At 35.7% G+C, this 18,797-nt stretch overlaps 1 protein-coding gene across 1 annotated transcript; it reads right to left on the reverse strand.

The window, feature by feature from the left end:
• Positions 1–12,780: 12,780 nt before the first annotated feature.
• On the reverse strand, positions 12,781–15,945 carry LOC127073720 (replication protein A 70 kDa DNA-binding subunit B). The gene is made up of 12 exons (XM_051014911.1): positions 15,692–15,945; positions 15,435–15,581; positions 15,175–15,348; positions 14,877–15,054; positions 14,513–14,783; positions 14,323–14,425; positions 14,111–14,235; positions 13,943–14,021; positions 13,718–13,856; positions 13,373–13,533; positions 13,172–13,292; positions 12,781–13,090 (listed from the first exon to the last, which is right to left on the reverse strand). The coding sequence occupies exons 1-12, from the start codon at positions 15,817–15,819 to the stop codon at positions 12,887–12,889; spliced, it is 1,830 nt and encodes a 609-aa protein (XP_050870868.1). The 5' UTR covers positions 15,820–15,945; the 3' UTR covers positions 12,781–12,886.
• Between the last annotated feature and the right edge of the window lie 2,852 nt (positions 15,946–18,797).

Consider the following 18,797-nt stretch of genomic DNA (forward strand, 5'->3'; position numbering starts at 1 on the left):
GTTGAGATACATTGTTGGGACATCAATGATGCGGAATTTGTTGAGTATAGGAAGGAACTCCTTAGTACCATATCTATTCTTGCTTCATTTGTGGTATGTGATCTTGTACTGCCTCTTATTTTTTTATTTCCCCCCTTTTCAAATGCACTTAAAAGGAAGAAGACCTCGACCGCTCATGTAGTGTCTGTGTAGGATGCTAGAGGCCCTTCCCCTGCAAAAGTAATCCTTGTGAATTCACTGACGCCCTCAGAGGGTTGAATCAATAAGAACCATGGCAGAACTGCCTTGGTTAGAGCTAAGAAGGACCGGGATAAGACGATCATCTAGGAGAGTCCCGCTAAAAAGTCGAAGAAATCGAGGTCTTCTCCTATTATCCATTTGTCTAAAGTGAAAGGAATACTCCTATCCCGTTGCCCTCTGTGTTGGTTGTTCGATTTCCTCAAACCACGATAGAGAAAAAGAATTGTGTCTTTACCGAGGATATACTCACACCTGCAAACTCTCAAAAATAGACACGTTTAGCTTTTTGGCGGAGTCGGCCTTCTAGTTATTGCGGGTGGCTTTGCTTATGACTAAGTTCGTAGCTGGTCATGAGGAACTTCTGGTCCCCGACGCTTCTTCTCAAGGGGTTGAGTCTTCAAATGCTCGTTATACTCTTGTTGTGGCGAAAGTTTCCAGCTTTAAAAGGGATTGTTCTAGGGTGCGACCCCAACCAAAAGTCACCTATGAGCATATATGGGGCGAGGATAGGGAAGTTCAGTCCAAGAGAATCCACAAATTCAGGATTCTCCACTCCCGCTGATGATGAAGACTCTCCGCTAGTGAGCTCGAAAGTATTATTCATAGAAATCAACCATAATCCATACACACTACACTAAAAATCATAACAAAAAAAACTTGGGGAATTTTTCTTCCCAATGAAGAAAATCTAGCCTAAACCGAGCTATCTTCATCTGCCATCTTCACCAAAATTGAAGCTTCCCTTCACCAAAATTGAAGCTTCCCTTCATTACTTCAATTCACCACCCTTTACTCCACCATTTTCCTTGAATTGCACCTCCAAATCACACACGGAGAGGCCACAAATCAATCACAATTGTAGGTGATTTAGAAGAAGAAGAAGAAGAAGATAGTAGAAGGAAAGGCAAGCGAAACGAGCAAGAAAAAGAAAAGGAGAAGCAAAAACATAGCTTGTTGATTTCGGGTAGACTCATCGGAATCTTCAAAGGTTGGCCAGAATCTTCATTGGCGCCTTCAACCTTCGTCGGAATCTAGATTTTTCAAATTCCTCTTTTGGTACATTTTACACTTTTCACTCGTTTTTACTTTCTGCACATGATTGAAGCTTTTCCCCTATGACTGTGCGCCTTGAAATCCTTTAATTTAGCCAAACCAAGCAGATTTAAGGTTTAGGGTTCATGTTATTTTTTCCATATTTTTTAATGTTGTTTGTATATGCGTTAACATATGTTTGATTTGAGTTTGTACAAATGTTTGTTTGAATTTCATGTGCGTTTCTGGGTTTGTGTTCATGATGTTCATGATGAATAAAGGAGGGCGTGAAAGAGAAGAGAGAGTTGGAGATCACAGAGAGAGAAAGAAAGTGAAAAAATAAGGAGATTCGTTGGATCCCTCATGTTTTGATCGCTTATTCTCTTCCCTTGACGACTATGTGGCCAAATTAGGGCCCTCAATAAAATCCAAAGGGTGTCATGTATAGGAACCCCTAGTTGGGCTTATCTTAGCGTGTGAATATTGGCATTTGATTCATGATCAAACGGATCATATGGGCCATGTGTACCCCTCCTCTATCCATTAATGGAAGACTAGGCTCATGCCCAGTAATTAGACTCCTTTTTGTGCCTCTGTTTTTCTTTTGCACTCCCTTTCATTTTTTGTGTTTTAGTTCATTTAGATTTGGGTTTTGAGCCCATTTCATTTTTTTCTCAAACCCTAAGTCATGCACCCCCTTTTATTTTATTTTTATTATTTCGATTAATGATTTGTATTATTTGGATAATTAATTTGATTAATTATTAATGTTATCAAAAACAAATAAATTCAATGTTTTTTTTTATCAAAATCAAAACTATTATTTTTCACAAGTAAATCAAACTATTTTTCACAATTAAATCAACTACTTTTAAATTTCTTCTTCAAACATTTTCTCAATTAAAATCGGATAAAAAGGGAATGGGGTGCATATACTCTTACTCCTCGAATAAAAAAGTGGTTGGGATACGCTTCATTGCTCTAACATTCGTCCTCTGAATAAAACAATTTAATTAAACCTGGATGAAAAAGTATTAGATGGATGTGTATCCATTTGCTCCTCGAATAAACGTTTGGTCGGCATACGCCAGATCGGTCAAATATTCTTCCGCCAATAATTTCAAAATTCCAAACTTGGACGAAAAAAGGGAATCGGGGGATGCACATCCTCTTGCTCCTCAAATAAACGAGTGGTTGGCGTACGCTTCATTTCTTAAATATTCTTTTTTTCGAATAAAACACATTAATTAATACTTGGATGAAAAGGGAATGGATGGATGCACGTCCTTCTGCTCCTCGAATAAATAAGTGGGAGGCACATGATTTGCTGCTTTGAATATCCGTCTTATGCAAAGAAATTTTATTTTAAAATTGGAAGAAAAGGGAATGGGGGATGCACATCCTCTTGCTCCTCAAATTAACGAGTGGTTGGCATACACTTCATTGCTCGAGTGTTCATCGTCCACCTAAAATAATCTCAACCAATCAAATATTTTTCCGCCTCGGCGCGACTAATCAACTTTTTTCACAAACTAATGATGTTGTGTCCATTCCAATGAAATACAAGCAAACGCTTGATTCCTCCCGTGTGCAACGAACAAGCAACGCTTAACCGCTTGAATGTGACCTAAACAGTGTTTGCTAAAATCAACCATCACGCAACCATTTTCTACAAAGAACTACATAGCTTTGAGTTCCCCATTGCAGTTGGGGATACGTAGGAGCGAGATTTAATGTCTCGTCAAGCACCATAATAAAAAAAATTATTGTTCACACCCAAAACTATGTAGCTTTGAGCTCCTCAACACACATGCAGATACGTAGGAGCGAGATTCAAAGTTTCGCCAAGCACCCTAATAAAAACTTATTTTTAGTCCTTTTTATCTTGTAAATATCCCATAACAATTAGAAGAAATTATAAACACATTACGCTAACACTCTTATTCGCCAAGTTGACTAAATTGTTCCTGTTGAGTACAATGGATGTATGGGGTGCTAATACCTTCATCACGCATAATTGACTCATGAACCTGAATTTGGTTGCAATTACCATATTTTTGTTCTTTTAGGGTTTTATCTATGTTTTCCATTTAAAAATAAACTTCGATGGCGACTCTGTTCTATTTCGAGTGTTCGTATGCTCGGGTATTTTTCACGTCGCGACAGTTAGGATACAGAAAATAAGATGCATCTTATTTTGGGTAGCCTAACAAATAAGAATTTCATAGTTAAGCGTGATTGACTTTGAGTAGTATTTGGATGGGTGACCTTTAGGGAAGTTTCCCATAAAGCGTGTGATCGAGGACAAAGCACGCTGAAAAGACTCGTGTTGGTTTGTGGGATCAGTTGATAATCATGAAAGCAATTTGGGGTGTTACAGAGAGTCCAACAAAACAATTTTTTTGGGGAGGGATGGGGGGGGAATAACATAGTCAATATGGTTGAACAAATGCTAACTCAAAATGGTCTTAATGTTGGTCTTAATAGGCCAAATTTTGTTTCTATATTATCTGAATATGTCTTGCAAACTAAACTCCCCAGAGGTTAGAAAATCCCTAAGTTTATTAAATTTGCAGGTGACACTAATGAGACAGATGTCGATGATATGGATAATAAATAAAATTTAAAGATGAAATACTTCCCAAACTCTCTGATCAATAATGTTTTCACATGGTTCACTATTCTCCCTTCAAATTCCATTAATAATTGGAATTAATTAGAGAGAGTATTTCATGAATAGTTTATATGGGGAAATTTAAAATTAGCCTAAAAGAGTTAGGCAGTCTGAAATAAAAATCGTTTGAACGAATAGATGATTATCTCAATCGGTTTAAATTAATGAAATCAACGTGCTTTACTCAAGTACATGAACATGATCTAGTCGAAATAGTTGCATGTGGTTTAGACTATTCTTTTAGAAAAAGCTAGATACCTAATATCTAAAGGTTATGGCTCAATTAGCATATAGGGTTAGATAATTCGAACACCTGAAGGAAGAAAAATCTAGATTAGAAAAGGCTAGAATAAATCGACACCCTAGGAAGGAAAACATTGCCTACATAGAGGCAGATGATAATGATCAAGAATTTGACGTAGTTTTGATTATGTCGAAGAAAATGGGATTAATCTGGCAGAATTGTAGCCATGACATCCTTATGTTTGTAAAGTTTTGAGGCCTTCGAATGGGAAGAACCATGTGGAATCAAGTAGAAATGAAAAATTTACTACAAATACTTATACTTTTGATGTAACTAAATATGATGAAATTTTCTACCTTTTAGTTGCTAATGGTCAAATCGTAGTGCTGAAAGGCCTAAAGACGCCACAATTGGATCAAATGAAAAAAAGCATTTTTTTTGTAAATATCATAATTTCCTTAGTCATAAGACTTGTCAATGTGTTCTTTTTAGGGATTCGGTGCAAGATGTGTTAAAGGATGGTTGTCTCAAGCTTAGGATAAACCTAAATTGGAAATGCAAATCGACTTAGACCCTTTACAAGTCCAAGAAACACATCTCATCGAGCTTGTAGAGATCATGGTTGTAGAGACTACTTAAGGTCTCAACGTGGAGGTCGAAGAGGTGAGTATGGTGGATTGCACTAAGTAAATTAAGGTGGTATATTCAAAGGCTGGGGAGGAGTTAATTGAATAATGCAAAATCAAAGGTTCAAAAGTAATGATGTGTCCTCACTGCAGCGCAGTGTTCGACAAAGAGGCAACAAAATACCTCAAAAATATAAAGCCTCAACAACCAAGGAAGAACATTCGGGATGACACAATACCCCGATTTTCCTTTGACAACATGGAGGTCCCTTACAAGAAGTAGCAAGAATCGTCGTGTCATTGGAGAAGTTAGAAAAAGACTTAGGTTTCATCGGCTGGTGTTCCTCTTGGTGAATGTATCCGGCCTACAATCAAACCCAATGTTGATCAACAAAAATGGAAGTTGATCAAAGTTGGTGAGGTTCATCATACCACGATGATTCCCAGATGTCGAAGAAGTACTCATATGCTTCTAATAATTACTTGGGTAAAAAACCCATGACCATAACCCAATTGAGGAGGCACCAACAGAAAAATAAAGTTATTTCGAGGCTGCAGAGTCAAGTAACAATGCAAAATCCCAACGCTGACAGATGATCTAGTGGGGAAGAGACTCATGAAGGAAAGACTTTTCCCCTTCTTCCACTAGTGGTTAAGCCCAAGGGCAAGGGTTCCATGCCATTTGAAGATGATGATATGATTACTAATAATTTTGAATCTATATCAGAATATGAGCTTGACATAATATGTAACGTCGTTTCTGCTCTACCTATAGAATTTGATACAATTATTGAGGTGACAGGGGAGGAGGATGAAAGTATTACTGAAGAGATATCAAAGCATAAGCCTCTATGTTATTATGTCATGAATAATGGTTATATGGAGGAAGAGAACATTGTTTTCGACATTCCTGATGAAGGAATGAAACAACACCTTGAGCCCCTCTTATATGGGCTAAGGTTGACGGAGTACGTGTTAATAAGTCTTGTTTGACGAGGGAGTTGCGATAAATTTAATTCTAAAGTCTCTATTGAGCAGAATTTGAAAGACAGATACAGATTTGAGGCCTTACAATACGGTTTTATCAAATTACGAAGGCAAAACAAGCAATTCCTTGAGAGTTATTCAAGTTGACATTGTTGTAGGTACAATTGTAAAACCAACGTTGTTTGTGGTCATTCAGTCCAAAGCAAATTATAATTTATTGGCAGGTCGAGAATGGATACATGGTGTGGGGGAAATCCCTTCAACTATACACCTGAAAATTTCTATTTAGAGGCCTGATGGCATCGTGGAAAATGTCAAACCATATCAAAGCTACTTCCTGGCAGAAGTTGATCATATCGACAGGAAAACATTCGACAAAAGGTTAACTAACATTTCACCATGTTTTCTTACTGAAACAGGATTTTCTATGCATGTAGATGTTTTTTATTTTGTGAAGTTACACCCTACTCATGGGTTCGTGTGGGGACATCAGGTCATGGGAGATTAGCATGACAAAGGTGCCACTGCAGGTACTGGGTGGTTAGCGATAGATAATATTGATGACTGAGTCAAACACGCTAACTCAAATTGCGGCCTATATGGTCGAAAATCGAATAAAGGCTGTTTTAGAGGCCGATTTCTAACCAAAAATGGTTGTCGAAGCCAATTCACTTGAAGATGATAAAGCAAAGGAGGCTGGAAAAAATTAGGTTTCCAATTTGGTATACAAAGAACATTCAACAATGGATGAGGGATAAAAAGATCCAGAGGCTCGATTTCATCTATGATGATGAGCCTTTGGGATTTGAAAAAGATCCATTAGTTTCAGCCAAGAAGATTCAAGCTCAAGACCATCTAGAGGAAGTCGATTTGGGAGATGGAACAAACAAACAAAACCAGCATACATAAGTATAAAGACTAATCCAAGCCTGGAGAGATGATTCACTTGATGAAAGAATTCAAGGACTGCTTTGCTTGGGATCATGACGAAATATCAGGACTTAGTCGGGATTTTGTGGAATTAAAGTTGCCAATTTGACCTCATAAGAGGCGAGTGAAGCAGACGCCAAGGAGATTCTCACCATAAGTGATGTTAAGGATCAAAGAAGAGATTGGAAGGATTTTAAGGAACAAGTTCATACGAACTTCCAGGTATGTTGAGTCATTAGCAAATATAGTCCTTGTCATTAAGAAAAATGGAACTCTTAGAGTTTGTATTGATTTTAGAGAGTTAAAAATTTGACATTCAAAAAGACAAATATATAATTCCTATTGTAGAAATGTTGGTCGATTAAGAAGCATGGTTTGAATATTTAAGTCTTTTAGATGGATACTCAAGGTATAACTATTTTTTTATTGCATAAGAGGATGTACCAAAAATGGCATTTTCATGTCCTAGGGCCTTGGGAACTTATGAATGGGCAATGATCCCTTTTGGCCTGAAGAATGTTTGTGCAACATATCAAAGGGTAATGAATGTTATGTTTCATGATTTCATTGAAACCTTTATGCATGTTTATATTGATGACATAGTTGTGAAATCCTCGTCGAAAAATGGCCATTTATACCACCTTCGATAGTCATTCGAAAGAACGAGGAAATATGGATTGAAAACGAATCTATTAAAATGTGCTTTTGGTGTTCATGCATGAGATTTTATGGGCTTTGTGGTTCATAAAAAAACCATAGAAATTAATTAAAACAAGACAAAGGTGTTACTTAATACAAGTCTGTCGTCGAATAAATAGCAACTTCAGTCTTTGTTGGGTAAGATTAATTTCTTGAGGAGGTTTATTTCAAATTTAAGTAGTAGAACAAAGGTATTTTATCCATTACTGCATTTAAAGAAATAAGAGGGCTTCAAATAGGAATCAAATCATCAACAAGCTTTTTATAACATTAAAAATTATTTGACGAATACTCTTATTTTGTTACCTCATATGAGAAATAGGTCTATGAAATTATATATCAATAGGAAGTATGTTAGCTCAAGAGGGTGGTGATGGCGTCGAAAGAGTCATTCATTACCTTAGTCGAGTTTTGAATGACGCAGAAATTAGGTATAGCCCAATAGAGAAATTATGTCTTTGCTTGTATTTTTCATGTACCAAATTGAAATGTGATATAAAGCCTATTGATGTTTTTATTTAATTTTGATGTTATTAAGCATATGTATTCAGAAACTATTTTACATAGTCGAATTTGAAATTGGGCTTTAGCTTTGACAAAATACTCTTTAACATATGCACCTTTAAGGGCTATGAAAGACCAAGTTGTTGTTGATTTTATTGTTGATCATGTAATAGTCAAATAGTCAAAGTAACACAGAATTATGTCGGTTTAAAAGTTTGGAAATTATACTTTGATGGCTCCAAGCATAAACATGGAACTAGTATATGAAGTTTAATTATTTCACATAAAGAAATTCCAACGAAGTTCAAATTCAAAATTGAAGGTTTTGCTCCAATAACGAGGTTGAATATGAAGCTTTGATAGCAGGCCTTGGGATTATTTTGAATTTAGATGAAAAGGAGTCGAAATTAAAGAGAATTCAGAGTTGGTTGTGAGAAAATTGACAAAAGATTACAAATGCATCAAAAAGAATCTGATGATTCTCTCAAAACACTTTTTTCAAAGCTCAATCCTCGTGTCATTCATAGAATCTTCAGTTTTTAATTTTTGGTTTCTTATTTCAATAGATAAGTGGCGTTTGCATAATGAAGACCAATGTTGGCCTCTTGGTCTATTTGTTCTTTGAAAGAAGCCATGGTAGGATCTTCGAGTGCAGCTTTATTTCATTGCAGTTCTTCAATTTGGTTCATCAAGTTTGAAATTTGTTCGTTGTAAACTGCTAATTGATCTTCATTCTTTTTAGTGTGTGCCTGCAATTGATCAACTCGACTCTAAGACTGTCCAATTAACTCTTATTTTTTGGACACATACTCATTCTTTTGCTTAAGTTTGCTTGTGGACTCCCGTTTCATCTTCATGTTATGACTGATTTGGTCGAGAAATGATTCAAATTCTAACACGACATGAATAATGGGGTTAGGAAAATATTGATCACTAAGTTGTTTCAATAAATTCCTGATGCCATGCTCAACAGAAGGATTTTCTTCAATTGTTTTGAATAGATCTTATTCGAAAACCTTTGCTTTCAATTGTTGAACCACCGGAGTGACAGAGTTACCATCATAAGGCTCATCGCTTCACACAATTTAAGAATTTGGGGATTTTTCAACATGGCCAATACCTCGGCTACTCATAAGTTTTCTTAAAGATTCTACAAGATTTCTCTCTTTTATAACCTTTAGTTCCTCACGACTGAGAGAAGTGTTAGAGGTTTTAGATGAAGAATCTTCAATTTGAGGGTGAACACTAGTAGCTATAGTCGAAAAAGGAATCTCAGTGGATACTCGTTAGCTTTGTGAAATTTGAACAACGTGTGGTTGTTCTCTTCTGATAGTAGCAACTTAGGACTCTTTTTGATCTTGATCCTCTTGTGTTTGATCAACATCTTTGTCATCTTGTATTTGATCAACATGCGCTTGGCCCTCTAGAATTTGAGCATTATCGTTTGGACCAATTGATTGTTGTTCAGGGTCTTGATCTTCTGGACCAGTCGATTGTCGTTTCCCTAGATAGATTTTCAATTGTTGCTTGTTGTGATGGCGAGCTTTCTAGAGGATGGTTGGATGTCAAGAGTTCATAAACATGTGAGGAATTTCTTATTCGGGGGGAATAACAGAAATAGGAATATTCTATAAAGAAGATATAAGTGGAACCGTGTTATAATTTGATTGATGTATATTGAAAAGAATGTATGGAGGAAAATCGAAGTACCTTATATGCCCTGTGGTCGGGGTTTGAATCGCACTCTCTGAACGTTCATCAAGAATATGTGGCCTTGGCCGATTTGTTTTCTTTCGAGTTAGCTGAGAATCTTCTTCAATATTAAGAGTCAGTTTTCTTTTTGGTCTCTCTTATGTACTTTCTTGGGAACTTGAATTTTCTATTTTTTTAAGCTCCAGTATTTGGGAGGTATGGGTGTAGTGGAAATCATTTATTCGCTTTCTTCAGGATCATTTATGATTATTTGTAACAATAAGTTGAGTTAAAGAGATGAAATATGCTAATAAAAGTGGAAGCTTGAGTTAAAGTTGAGTTCCTTCATTATCGACATGGAGTGTTTCCTTTCTGGTCCTTTTTCGACTTGGAATGGTAGTGGACTTGCTTCCTCTTTTTCGATTCTGGAACACGAGAGCAATGGTGAATAAAAGATGAAAGGCTTACAAAAATGAGGACAGGGGGTTAAGAAAAATACTTGTTTTGTTTCTTTTGACTGGTCAAATACTGGGCCTTATGCTTCACTTCCTTCAGCTCATTCAAGCTTCTTCTTCTTTGGCCCTTTCGAAGGAACGAGAGCTCGAGCAAGAAAATTTCAACACAGGTAAATGATATGATCACAAAAGAGGAGTTAGTGAGTTTTTAAGAGTCCCTATATCCACCTTCTAGAATGGTGGATCTGACTCCAACGTATTTGAGATCGACTTTGAAAGATCATGGATAATCGTGTATGTGATACTTATTTGAAATTATTCTTTGGGCCGAATTTTTCAACTCATTTTGTAGGCCTTCAAAACACTCAAAAATGTCCATTTTGGAAGTAGCAGCTGGAAAGCCAAGTCAAGTTCACAAGTTGGTAATGGTGGAAATTTTGGAAGATGAAATTGTAAAGCAAAGTCGTGTTTATCTTTTATGTAAGAAGGAAAATTAAGATTTGGAATTTTTTAAAATATTTTTTGTTTCAAAGAAAAAGTTGTCTGATTAATAGCTTGACTAAGTTGGTATGGATTATCCACAATTTCGAAATGATTTTGAAAAGCTTGAATCTCCTTGATGTGTGCACCTCAACCTTTCTTCTTGGTTTGTTTCTGCAAAGAGAAAAAAATGTCGATCAGATGTTACAACAGAGTTGAGTAATCCACAGTAGCATTATTGTGATATGTTGTCCACCACTCTTCGAATTCTTTGGTACATAAGAAAGAAACTTCAAATTCCAAGGGACTCTAGTTAATGTTTTTTGTCATGAAAGTCTAAACACGATTTGTAGTTCCTATCCGTCAGTGTGGTATTATCCAAGCATATTTTCATTTCCTTAGTAAAAAGCGACCTTGGTAACAATTAGCTAAAACTAAATTGTTTAGATGCCAAATTTGGCTAGTATTCAACAAGCCCCAACCCATCCTTCCCCGTCGAAATTATATTCGATAGAACGGTAGATTTAAAGAAAGTTAAGTCTCATATTAGTTTTCAGGTGAAGAGATTGGAAATCATCTTCTGAACCAATCTGGTCCATATTTTCGATCGAAGAATGGTGACATATTAGAGACGAATGTGGCACAATCCGCATACATAAAGAAATGTTTTTTTGAAGACTTTCTCAATCAATCAATTAGCATCTTCTGGAGTTAATGAATCAAGTCTAGTACCTTCGACCTTTCTTGCTAAATCAGATGGAACATAAACATTTAGAGAAGGTTCAAAAGTGACATTAAGTTAGAGTTGCAAGAGCCATATAGGACTAGAAATCAAGAAATTTTCATCAAAATTAGAAATGTTTTTTCGTTTAAGGGGGTGATTCCTAAGGATTCATAAAGACTATCTAGATCAATATGCTGGGACAAACATTTTACCCCTCATGAAGCTGGGTTGTTAAGCTTATGAACTTCTTGGCTACTTAGAAAGAACTAGAACAAAAACTGATGTGAGATAATCAGAGCGTGAGGAATGCAATATGCTTGTAGGCAGTAGTCAGCTTGATCATGATGGTCTTTAATGTATGCATTAAATCTAGGATGGTTGGAGGAGAAACTAGATTTGATTTATTCTTAAGATTATGGTCAAAAGTTTCACCCATTAGTTGAATACCAATTATGACAAGAACATCAAACAAGGTGGGAGTTATCATCCCATGAGGAAAATGAAATGTATTAGTCTAACCTTCCTAGAAATAAAGGGAAGATATAAGCATGTTAGCATTATAGCTTGGCCCAATTCTTGATAGTTGAATCAATTCAAGGATATCTTCATTTTTCTAGATATCCAATTTCTTCTTTTCCACTATATTCAGCCAATTGAGGTAAGTGTCATTGTTGGTGGAAGGAGAAGATCAGAATACACAACAAGGTTGTTCCATAAACCACAATTCAAAGCTCTCATCCTCAAATGCATGAGGTTTGTTGGTGGAAGGAGAAGATCAGAATACACAACAAGGTTATTCCATGATCCACAATTCAAAGCTCTCATCCTTAAATGCATGAGGTTTACAGCAAGGTAAACAAGGGAAGAAATCTTCCAAATTATTAAGTTTCATAGATATGTTTCATAAAGGATCCAAAAATGCACAAGTCTTACCTAAATTAGTGAAAGGAATCAATACTTAGGAAGTCCAATCTATGGCTTTTTCTCTTTCATTGGTGACTTCAAAATATAGGTATGATCATTGGAATAGATAGGAGCTTGAAGGGATTTGAAGTTGCTTTTCTATAAGAGAAGAGGAAACCATCTTTCTAGAATTTAAGGAGAAGAAAAGGTAAAGATGGATGTTTTAGAAAATAAAAAATTTAGGGTTAAAAAAAAGTGACATTTCAAAACAGAAGGAAGAAGAGAAGAAGTTATATAATTGTTGAAATGTGACTCTCTAGCATTTTAACTTTTTGACCTTAGTCATTACTAATTAATGATTCTTCTTTTATTTAATTAACGATTTACCATAACCTTTTTTTTCTTAGTAACCACTTCATTCAATATGCTTTTCCCCAAACACCAACTTTAATGTTCACCCAAATCATGTAAGTGTCATTGTAAAAAGGATTAAAGAATTTAAAAACAAATTATACCACAGAAACCACTATAATGAACATTTAACATCCAAAATTGCAGTGACAAATGGTAATTAAACTTGAGAGGCTGTCTAAAAGCAAGAAATTTCCATCCATGATTCTGGAATCAGTCAAAATACATAGCCAAGGATTAATAATTACAGCAGCAACATGTAAAAAGCAGTGAACCACTTCTGTCTTAATGAGCCGCTACCATCTTTGATATGTCTTCAAGAAGAATTTTTGACTCAGCAGCAAAGTCATCAACAGGGACAACTGCCCGTACTGTTATCCTTTGCCTCTTCTCATTGTTATACTCATTCTGAGAAACACTAACTCGTAAGAGGTGTGATTTCCATGCAGCCCGCTTCAATTTAGTCTGATAAGGATTTTCTTCTCCCTCCTAAACAGAACCAAAACAATCAACAAACTTAATGACAATGTGAGACATGCCGAAATGAGAAAAAGGTGTCCAATATGTTACCTGTGATCTAAGATTGCCTAGCTCATCAGCAGAGCACCCAATGAGCCTCTCAGCTTCTTCATTAAAGGCTGATATATATGTCTCGCCACTTTTATCAGTAACTCTAGCAATCATAATATATCTGAAAGAGGCAACTGAAAGGTTCAAATACTGACACAATATCATCTACAAAACTCAGATTACTTAGATTAGCTTATGTACCGTAAGTTGCACTCTTGATCATTTTTCTGGCAACTTTCACACCAATATCCAGCATCAATGCTCTCAGTAACTTTCTTATTGCAAGTCTTACAAGCACGATACCACATTGCCTGGTCTGGCTTTATGGAATTTATGCATACTCTGATACTAAAGAAAGCAGGCTGCTCGGAGTATCAAAAGACATAATAGATTAGAAACAGTGTCCAACTGTTGAAAAATTTGCAAGACTAAGAGTTTCATTGATCCCTCTTATCTAATAGTAACATTCAATGCTAGAAGGTACAATATTATAGTTTAATGGGATGCATTATTAGACCAGATAAAACAGAATTCTAATATGAATACCTTCTCAGCCCCCAAGGAGGGGTTGGAGGTTATGTGAGAGAGCAGAACACGGTCAGAGTACACTGATCTACCAGCATTGGAATTAATTGAGCCAGCGCTTAAAGCAGCCATTGCAGTATCCTTGCCTTCAGAGTCATACCTGCAGCCCAATGATGAAACAAATCAATATTATTAACATAAACATAGCATAATAAAGCAATAGTAATCCAGTGGAAATTGGTATACCAGCATCTGAGCTTCTGAGCTTCAGGTACCTCTGGATCAATCAGGACCAAACTTTTGCTTATAGCTGACAAAGAAACACCTGAAACAGAATGTATTTAACAATAAGATATGTGACTGATTTTAGCAACAATGCTAAGCATTAATAGCACCAGTTAAACATTTTAATACCTTGAAAATCTCCAACCTTCACAGATTTGATTGCAACCACTGGAGATTTATCAGCAATGTCCAATAACTCTTGACCTATGTTGGTTGCAAGATCACCCCACAAAGACACAACAACTGTCTTCTTGCTGCAACGTCAAGCATTGTAATTTTAATTGTCAGTATTACAATACAACAAAATGTAAAGCACTGCAAAAGAAATAGAGGCAGCCTACCTTTCATCCGCAATAGTAATGTCACGCTTGGGAACAGTCTCATTGTTGCTCTTCCTTCGAATGCTCATAGTTGAAGACACATTCTTAACAATTCCAACAACATCTTAAATCCACAACAAGCATCAATTAGATAAACAGCAAAAGAATAACAGACATGTACAGTAACAGCATTACTCTTTACAACACTCACCAACAAGATCAGACTTATTGACGTGAGGACCCAACTGATCAATTGGGACAAAATTGAATTTTGTCTCTGGAACAAAACTTGCTTCACTGGCAACCTCTTCCACCTCAGAATTTTCATTCAGTGTCATTTCATAATCATTTTGCACAGTTTTGAACTGTTTGTTAGCAACTTTCAAAGATCCTTTTGAAACGTAATAAACCTTTCCCATTACAAACTTCTCATAAAACTTCCTTGCCGCATCATTAAACATCGTTGCTTGAATCTGTGTACCCTATATATTTCAAAGCATATACAAAAATTAAGGTCACTCCCTAAACTTGAAAAGTACCACATAATTGAAAAATCAAATAAGTTAGTCACTCACATCTTCATCAGTTAATTCAACATTGAATACACATCCTTCTCCTCTAGCATTCCTATACGTACGCAAGGCACCTTTGCTTGTAACACTGACCTTGATTGTCCAACTACCCATATAAGGATTCAAAGAAACAAGAGGACGCACTCTACGGGTCATAGCCATTCTTGCAGCAGGAGCCGAACTGAAAACCCATTTAAGTTTAATAAATGATTCAAATAAACACTAAGCAAAAAAAAAAGACCCTAAATAAAACTTAAACCCTAATTTTCTGAATGAAAGAATATGAAGAGACAATACTCACTTTCCATGTTGCTCATGAACGATCTGAGCAGCAGATTTTGAAACAACGCTCTGCTTCGGCTTTAAATCTATACCAGATCCTTCCTTTGGCTTCAAAGTGATACCGGGTTGTTCACTTTTAATCTCCGATTCAAGCGCAGGAGAAACAGCTTCACACTTAATTACAAATAGATACCTACAACATCCCAAACAAAACAAATATATAAAAACAAAAACATACACCACAACACGATGAATGAGAAAATCAAAACTAGTGCTTACTTCTCGGATTTATTAGGGATATCATTGAGAGTATATTCAAGGATTCGGATAAGTCCAAGGTTCTGAATCTTCCCAGAGAGCACCTCTGAGGACTGGTTCGATGGAAAAATTGCCTTCAGTTTCATCTTTCCATCACTAGCAGAGAACCTAATCCAAGATCAAACAAAACAGCAAATCAATAACCGAAAATCACAGATCCAAAACCAGAGAAAGAACATAAACAGTAATATTAAAGAAAAAACTAAGAGAAATCATACATGTATCTGTTTCCACTGTGTTTGAGATCGAGAACTTGAAGAACGATATCAGGCAGATCTGATGAAGAATCAGGACACGGATTTGCCTGCAAGGTAGAAATGGCGTTTGGGGTGACAGTTTTCGCCATTGGATTGAGGATGAAGAATAAGGGTTTGATGCAGAGTATGAAAATTAGGGTTAGAGAGTGAAGATGGAGAAAGAGGGAAATGAGAGTGTGTTTTGTAGTGTGAGTTGTGGCGGGAATTTGGCTTTGAAATGTTACGGCCCGCGATATTATTCATTCGCGTTTAGTTTTCAATTCACTTGTGGCGCTATATTTTTCACTCTGGATCTAAACTAATGGCGCCACCTTATTATGATTTTTTTATTGGTAGGTTTTTTATTTATGATTTAAAAATAAATAAATAATTTAGGAACTGCTTTGATGTGTTTTGTTTGAGAAGATATTTTCAATTTTAGTTATATTTATGTAACCTAGTATAAATAAATTGCTGTCTTCAAAAATTTTGCATTGTTCGTATTTGGAAAAATTAAAGTTTTATATATAAATCTTAAAGATTCTTTTTCAGCTGCATTGTTATATTTTTCCCCTCAAATTAGTGATTGGCATTTTGTTAGTTTATTTTTCTTAATTATTCTTTCATTATGAATTTTTTAAATAGGTATTATTTTATTTTATTTGTTTAGTTTGATGTGTGGTGTTTAATAATTATATGACACATAATTACACATTTTGAACTAACTCAAATAAGGGTTTCGAAAAAAAAAATATTTATTTATTTAATTTTACACTTTTTGAATGAGTGTCTAACATCTATGTTATATTTATAGTTAAAGTCAAATTCATGTGCTTTTTCTATTTTTTATTATTATTCGTTTTAGAGAAAAATGTGTCAAATTATAAGGCGTTTTACAATTCAATTCATGAATTATTGATGTAATTTTTTTCTATTATACTCTTAAGTATTTATTATTCTCTTATTGTTTTAGGTCGCTCATAAAATCCAGAAGTACGAAGCCCAATATCAATATAGTGTAAAATGACAGTGTGCATAACAGGTGGATTTAACTTGCTCTACCATACAGGTGAATCGACTTACTAAGCTTATCTTTGCCATCCAAATCGATTCGATAGTCCATTGCGTTTTACGCCCTCACAGGCGCATTAATTTGCTAACTAACCCTTATATTTAAAGAGAAAATTGCGTTATTTCTCAGGTATTCAAATCCTTCCTCGTTCAAACTACATTTCTTACTCCCTTGGTAACTTAAGCGTATGAGCATTAACTTTGCAAGTCAGTATCTCTCCACCGCATCAAAAGCCTTGAACTATCACCACACACTGTGAATTCCACCTCTCTGATCGTCATCTAGTTCCAAAGCATAACATTGGCGTCGTTTGTGAGAATCGACATTTGATTCCTACGATTTCCACAATCCATTATTTATAGATCCAATTGAATCAAATTTGTATCTCCTTTGATCGAAGTGCAAATCTCCATCTATGGGTTAATTTCATCAAGTTCGAAATTGAACTTTCTCTGCCAAATCCATCAGACGATGGTAACGTCAAAAAGTCACTTGTTATTTTGTTCAACGACAAGCAGTTGTGGTCGCCAAAGCAGCTAATCACGTTCATCCTCCTCCTCCTCCTCAAATGACAGATGACCAAGTCGCGATAACTACTCATTTTGTTCCCCCATCGTTGAATTTCACCCAACCTGTGGCAGATCCAGGAACTTCTCAACTCTATCCATTTGTCATATGTGTTCCATAATTACATATAGGTGAACCATTCTTCAGACCTGTAGCGGTAAATTCATGATCATCAAGTTATGGATAAGCTAGACATCAAATAACAAGAGTCGTCACCGCACTTTTATTGTTTCCAAGGGAAAAAGGAAAAAGTACGAACAAAACCCAAAAGTAAGAAGTTTTCAAATCAAAACTAATAAAATGTCAGAGATTACAGGTAAGGGGGTTGGTTACACAGAGGGGATGTGTTAGCACCCAAAGTGTCCTAGGTACTCCTAGGGAGCCCTTTTTGTGTGCATATGTATTTGGTACAAAAATGATGCTCACAAACAAATAGAATGGGGGATGAGAAAAGAATTCATTAATTATATTTTTGTGTTTGACAAGACCTTCGGACTTGTGCCTACGTACCAACATAAAAATGAGGGATAAAAACCTCGTAGTTCGTGATACAAATTTCAAAGTGGATGCATTGCTTTTAACAAAAATTAAGTTTGAAAGGCACAAAGGCCTAAAATGGCTTGAATGAGTTAGTTCTTTTTGGCTTTTCTGAAAATTTAAGTCAAGTATAGTTAAGTTTATTTACAAATTTGATTTAAGAAAAGAAGTTTGAAAATGCAATGGCATAAGGCCAAAGTTTCTATCTTTTTACAAAATGGTCAAAGTTTATAACAAAATAAGTTCAATCAAAGAAGATTTTGAAAAGGAAGGGAGAGATTTTGAAATTAAAGAAATGGGGAGAAAATGAAGAGACTAATCCTATGCACAAAATTAAAAGTTAAGAGTTGAAAAGATCTGACCAATGGGTAGCAATCCAATAGACAAGAATGTCAATAGAAACCCAGAATTCCCTTGGACATTTAGAATCAAGCAACACACAAATGCACAATTTTATTATCTTGAAGAGTAAGGCATCAAATAAAGATAGCCACATCCAAGCTTAGCCACTCCATAATCTTCTTCAGATTAGCCCATGTAACAGATGAACTCCACAAGTCACAAGTTCAAAATAACAACTTCGCAATGATCATGTTGCAGATAAACTCAAAGGGATATTGAATGATGTATCAGATGAAGTTTCAAATTGCAAGCACTTGGTTTCACAAAAAGTTGGCATTGGTCAAGTCCTTTAGCATAGGAATTTTGCCTAAGTTCTAAGTCCATTTGTCTAAGATCAAGCCAACAGTCCACACAGAAGTTTGTTAGGGTTTTTGTTGTTATTATGTACATTAATGGTCACAGACCACACAAACAAGCAAAGTATACACAAACAAGATATATCACACAATATGGTCCAAATGGACAAAGTGAAAATTGCACTAACATAAACAATTAGAATGATATGAATAA

The sequence above is a fragment of the Lathyrus oleraceus genome, chromosome 4, assembly GCF_024323335.1.
Source record: "Lathyrus oleraceus cultivar Zhongwan6 chromosome 4, CAAS_Psat_ZW6_1.0, whole genome shotgun sequence".
NCBI classification, from domain to species: Eukaryota; Viridiplantae; Streptophyta; class Magnoliopsida; order Fabales; family Fabaceae; genus Lathyrus; species Lathyrus oleraceus.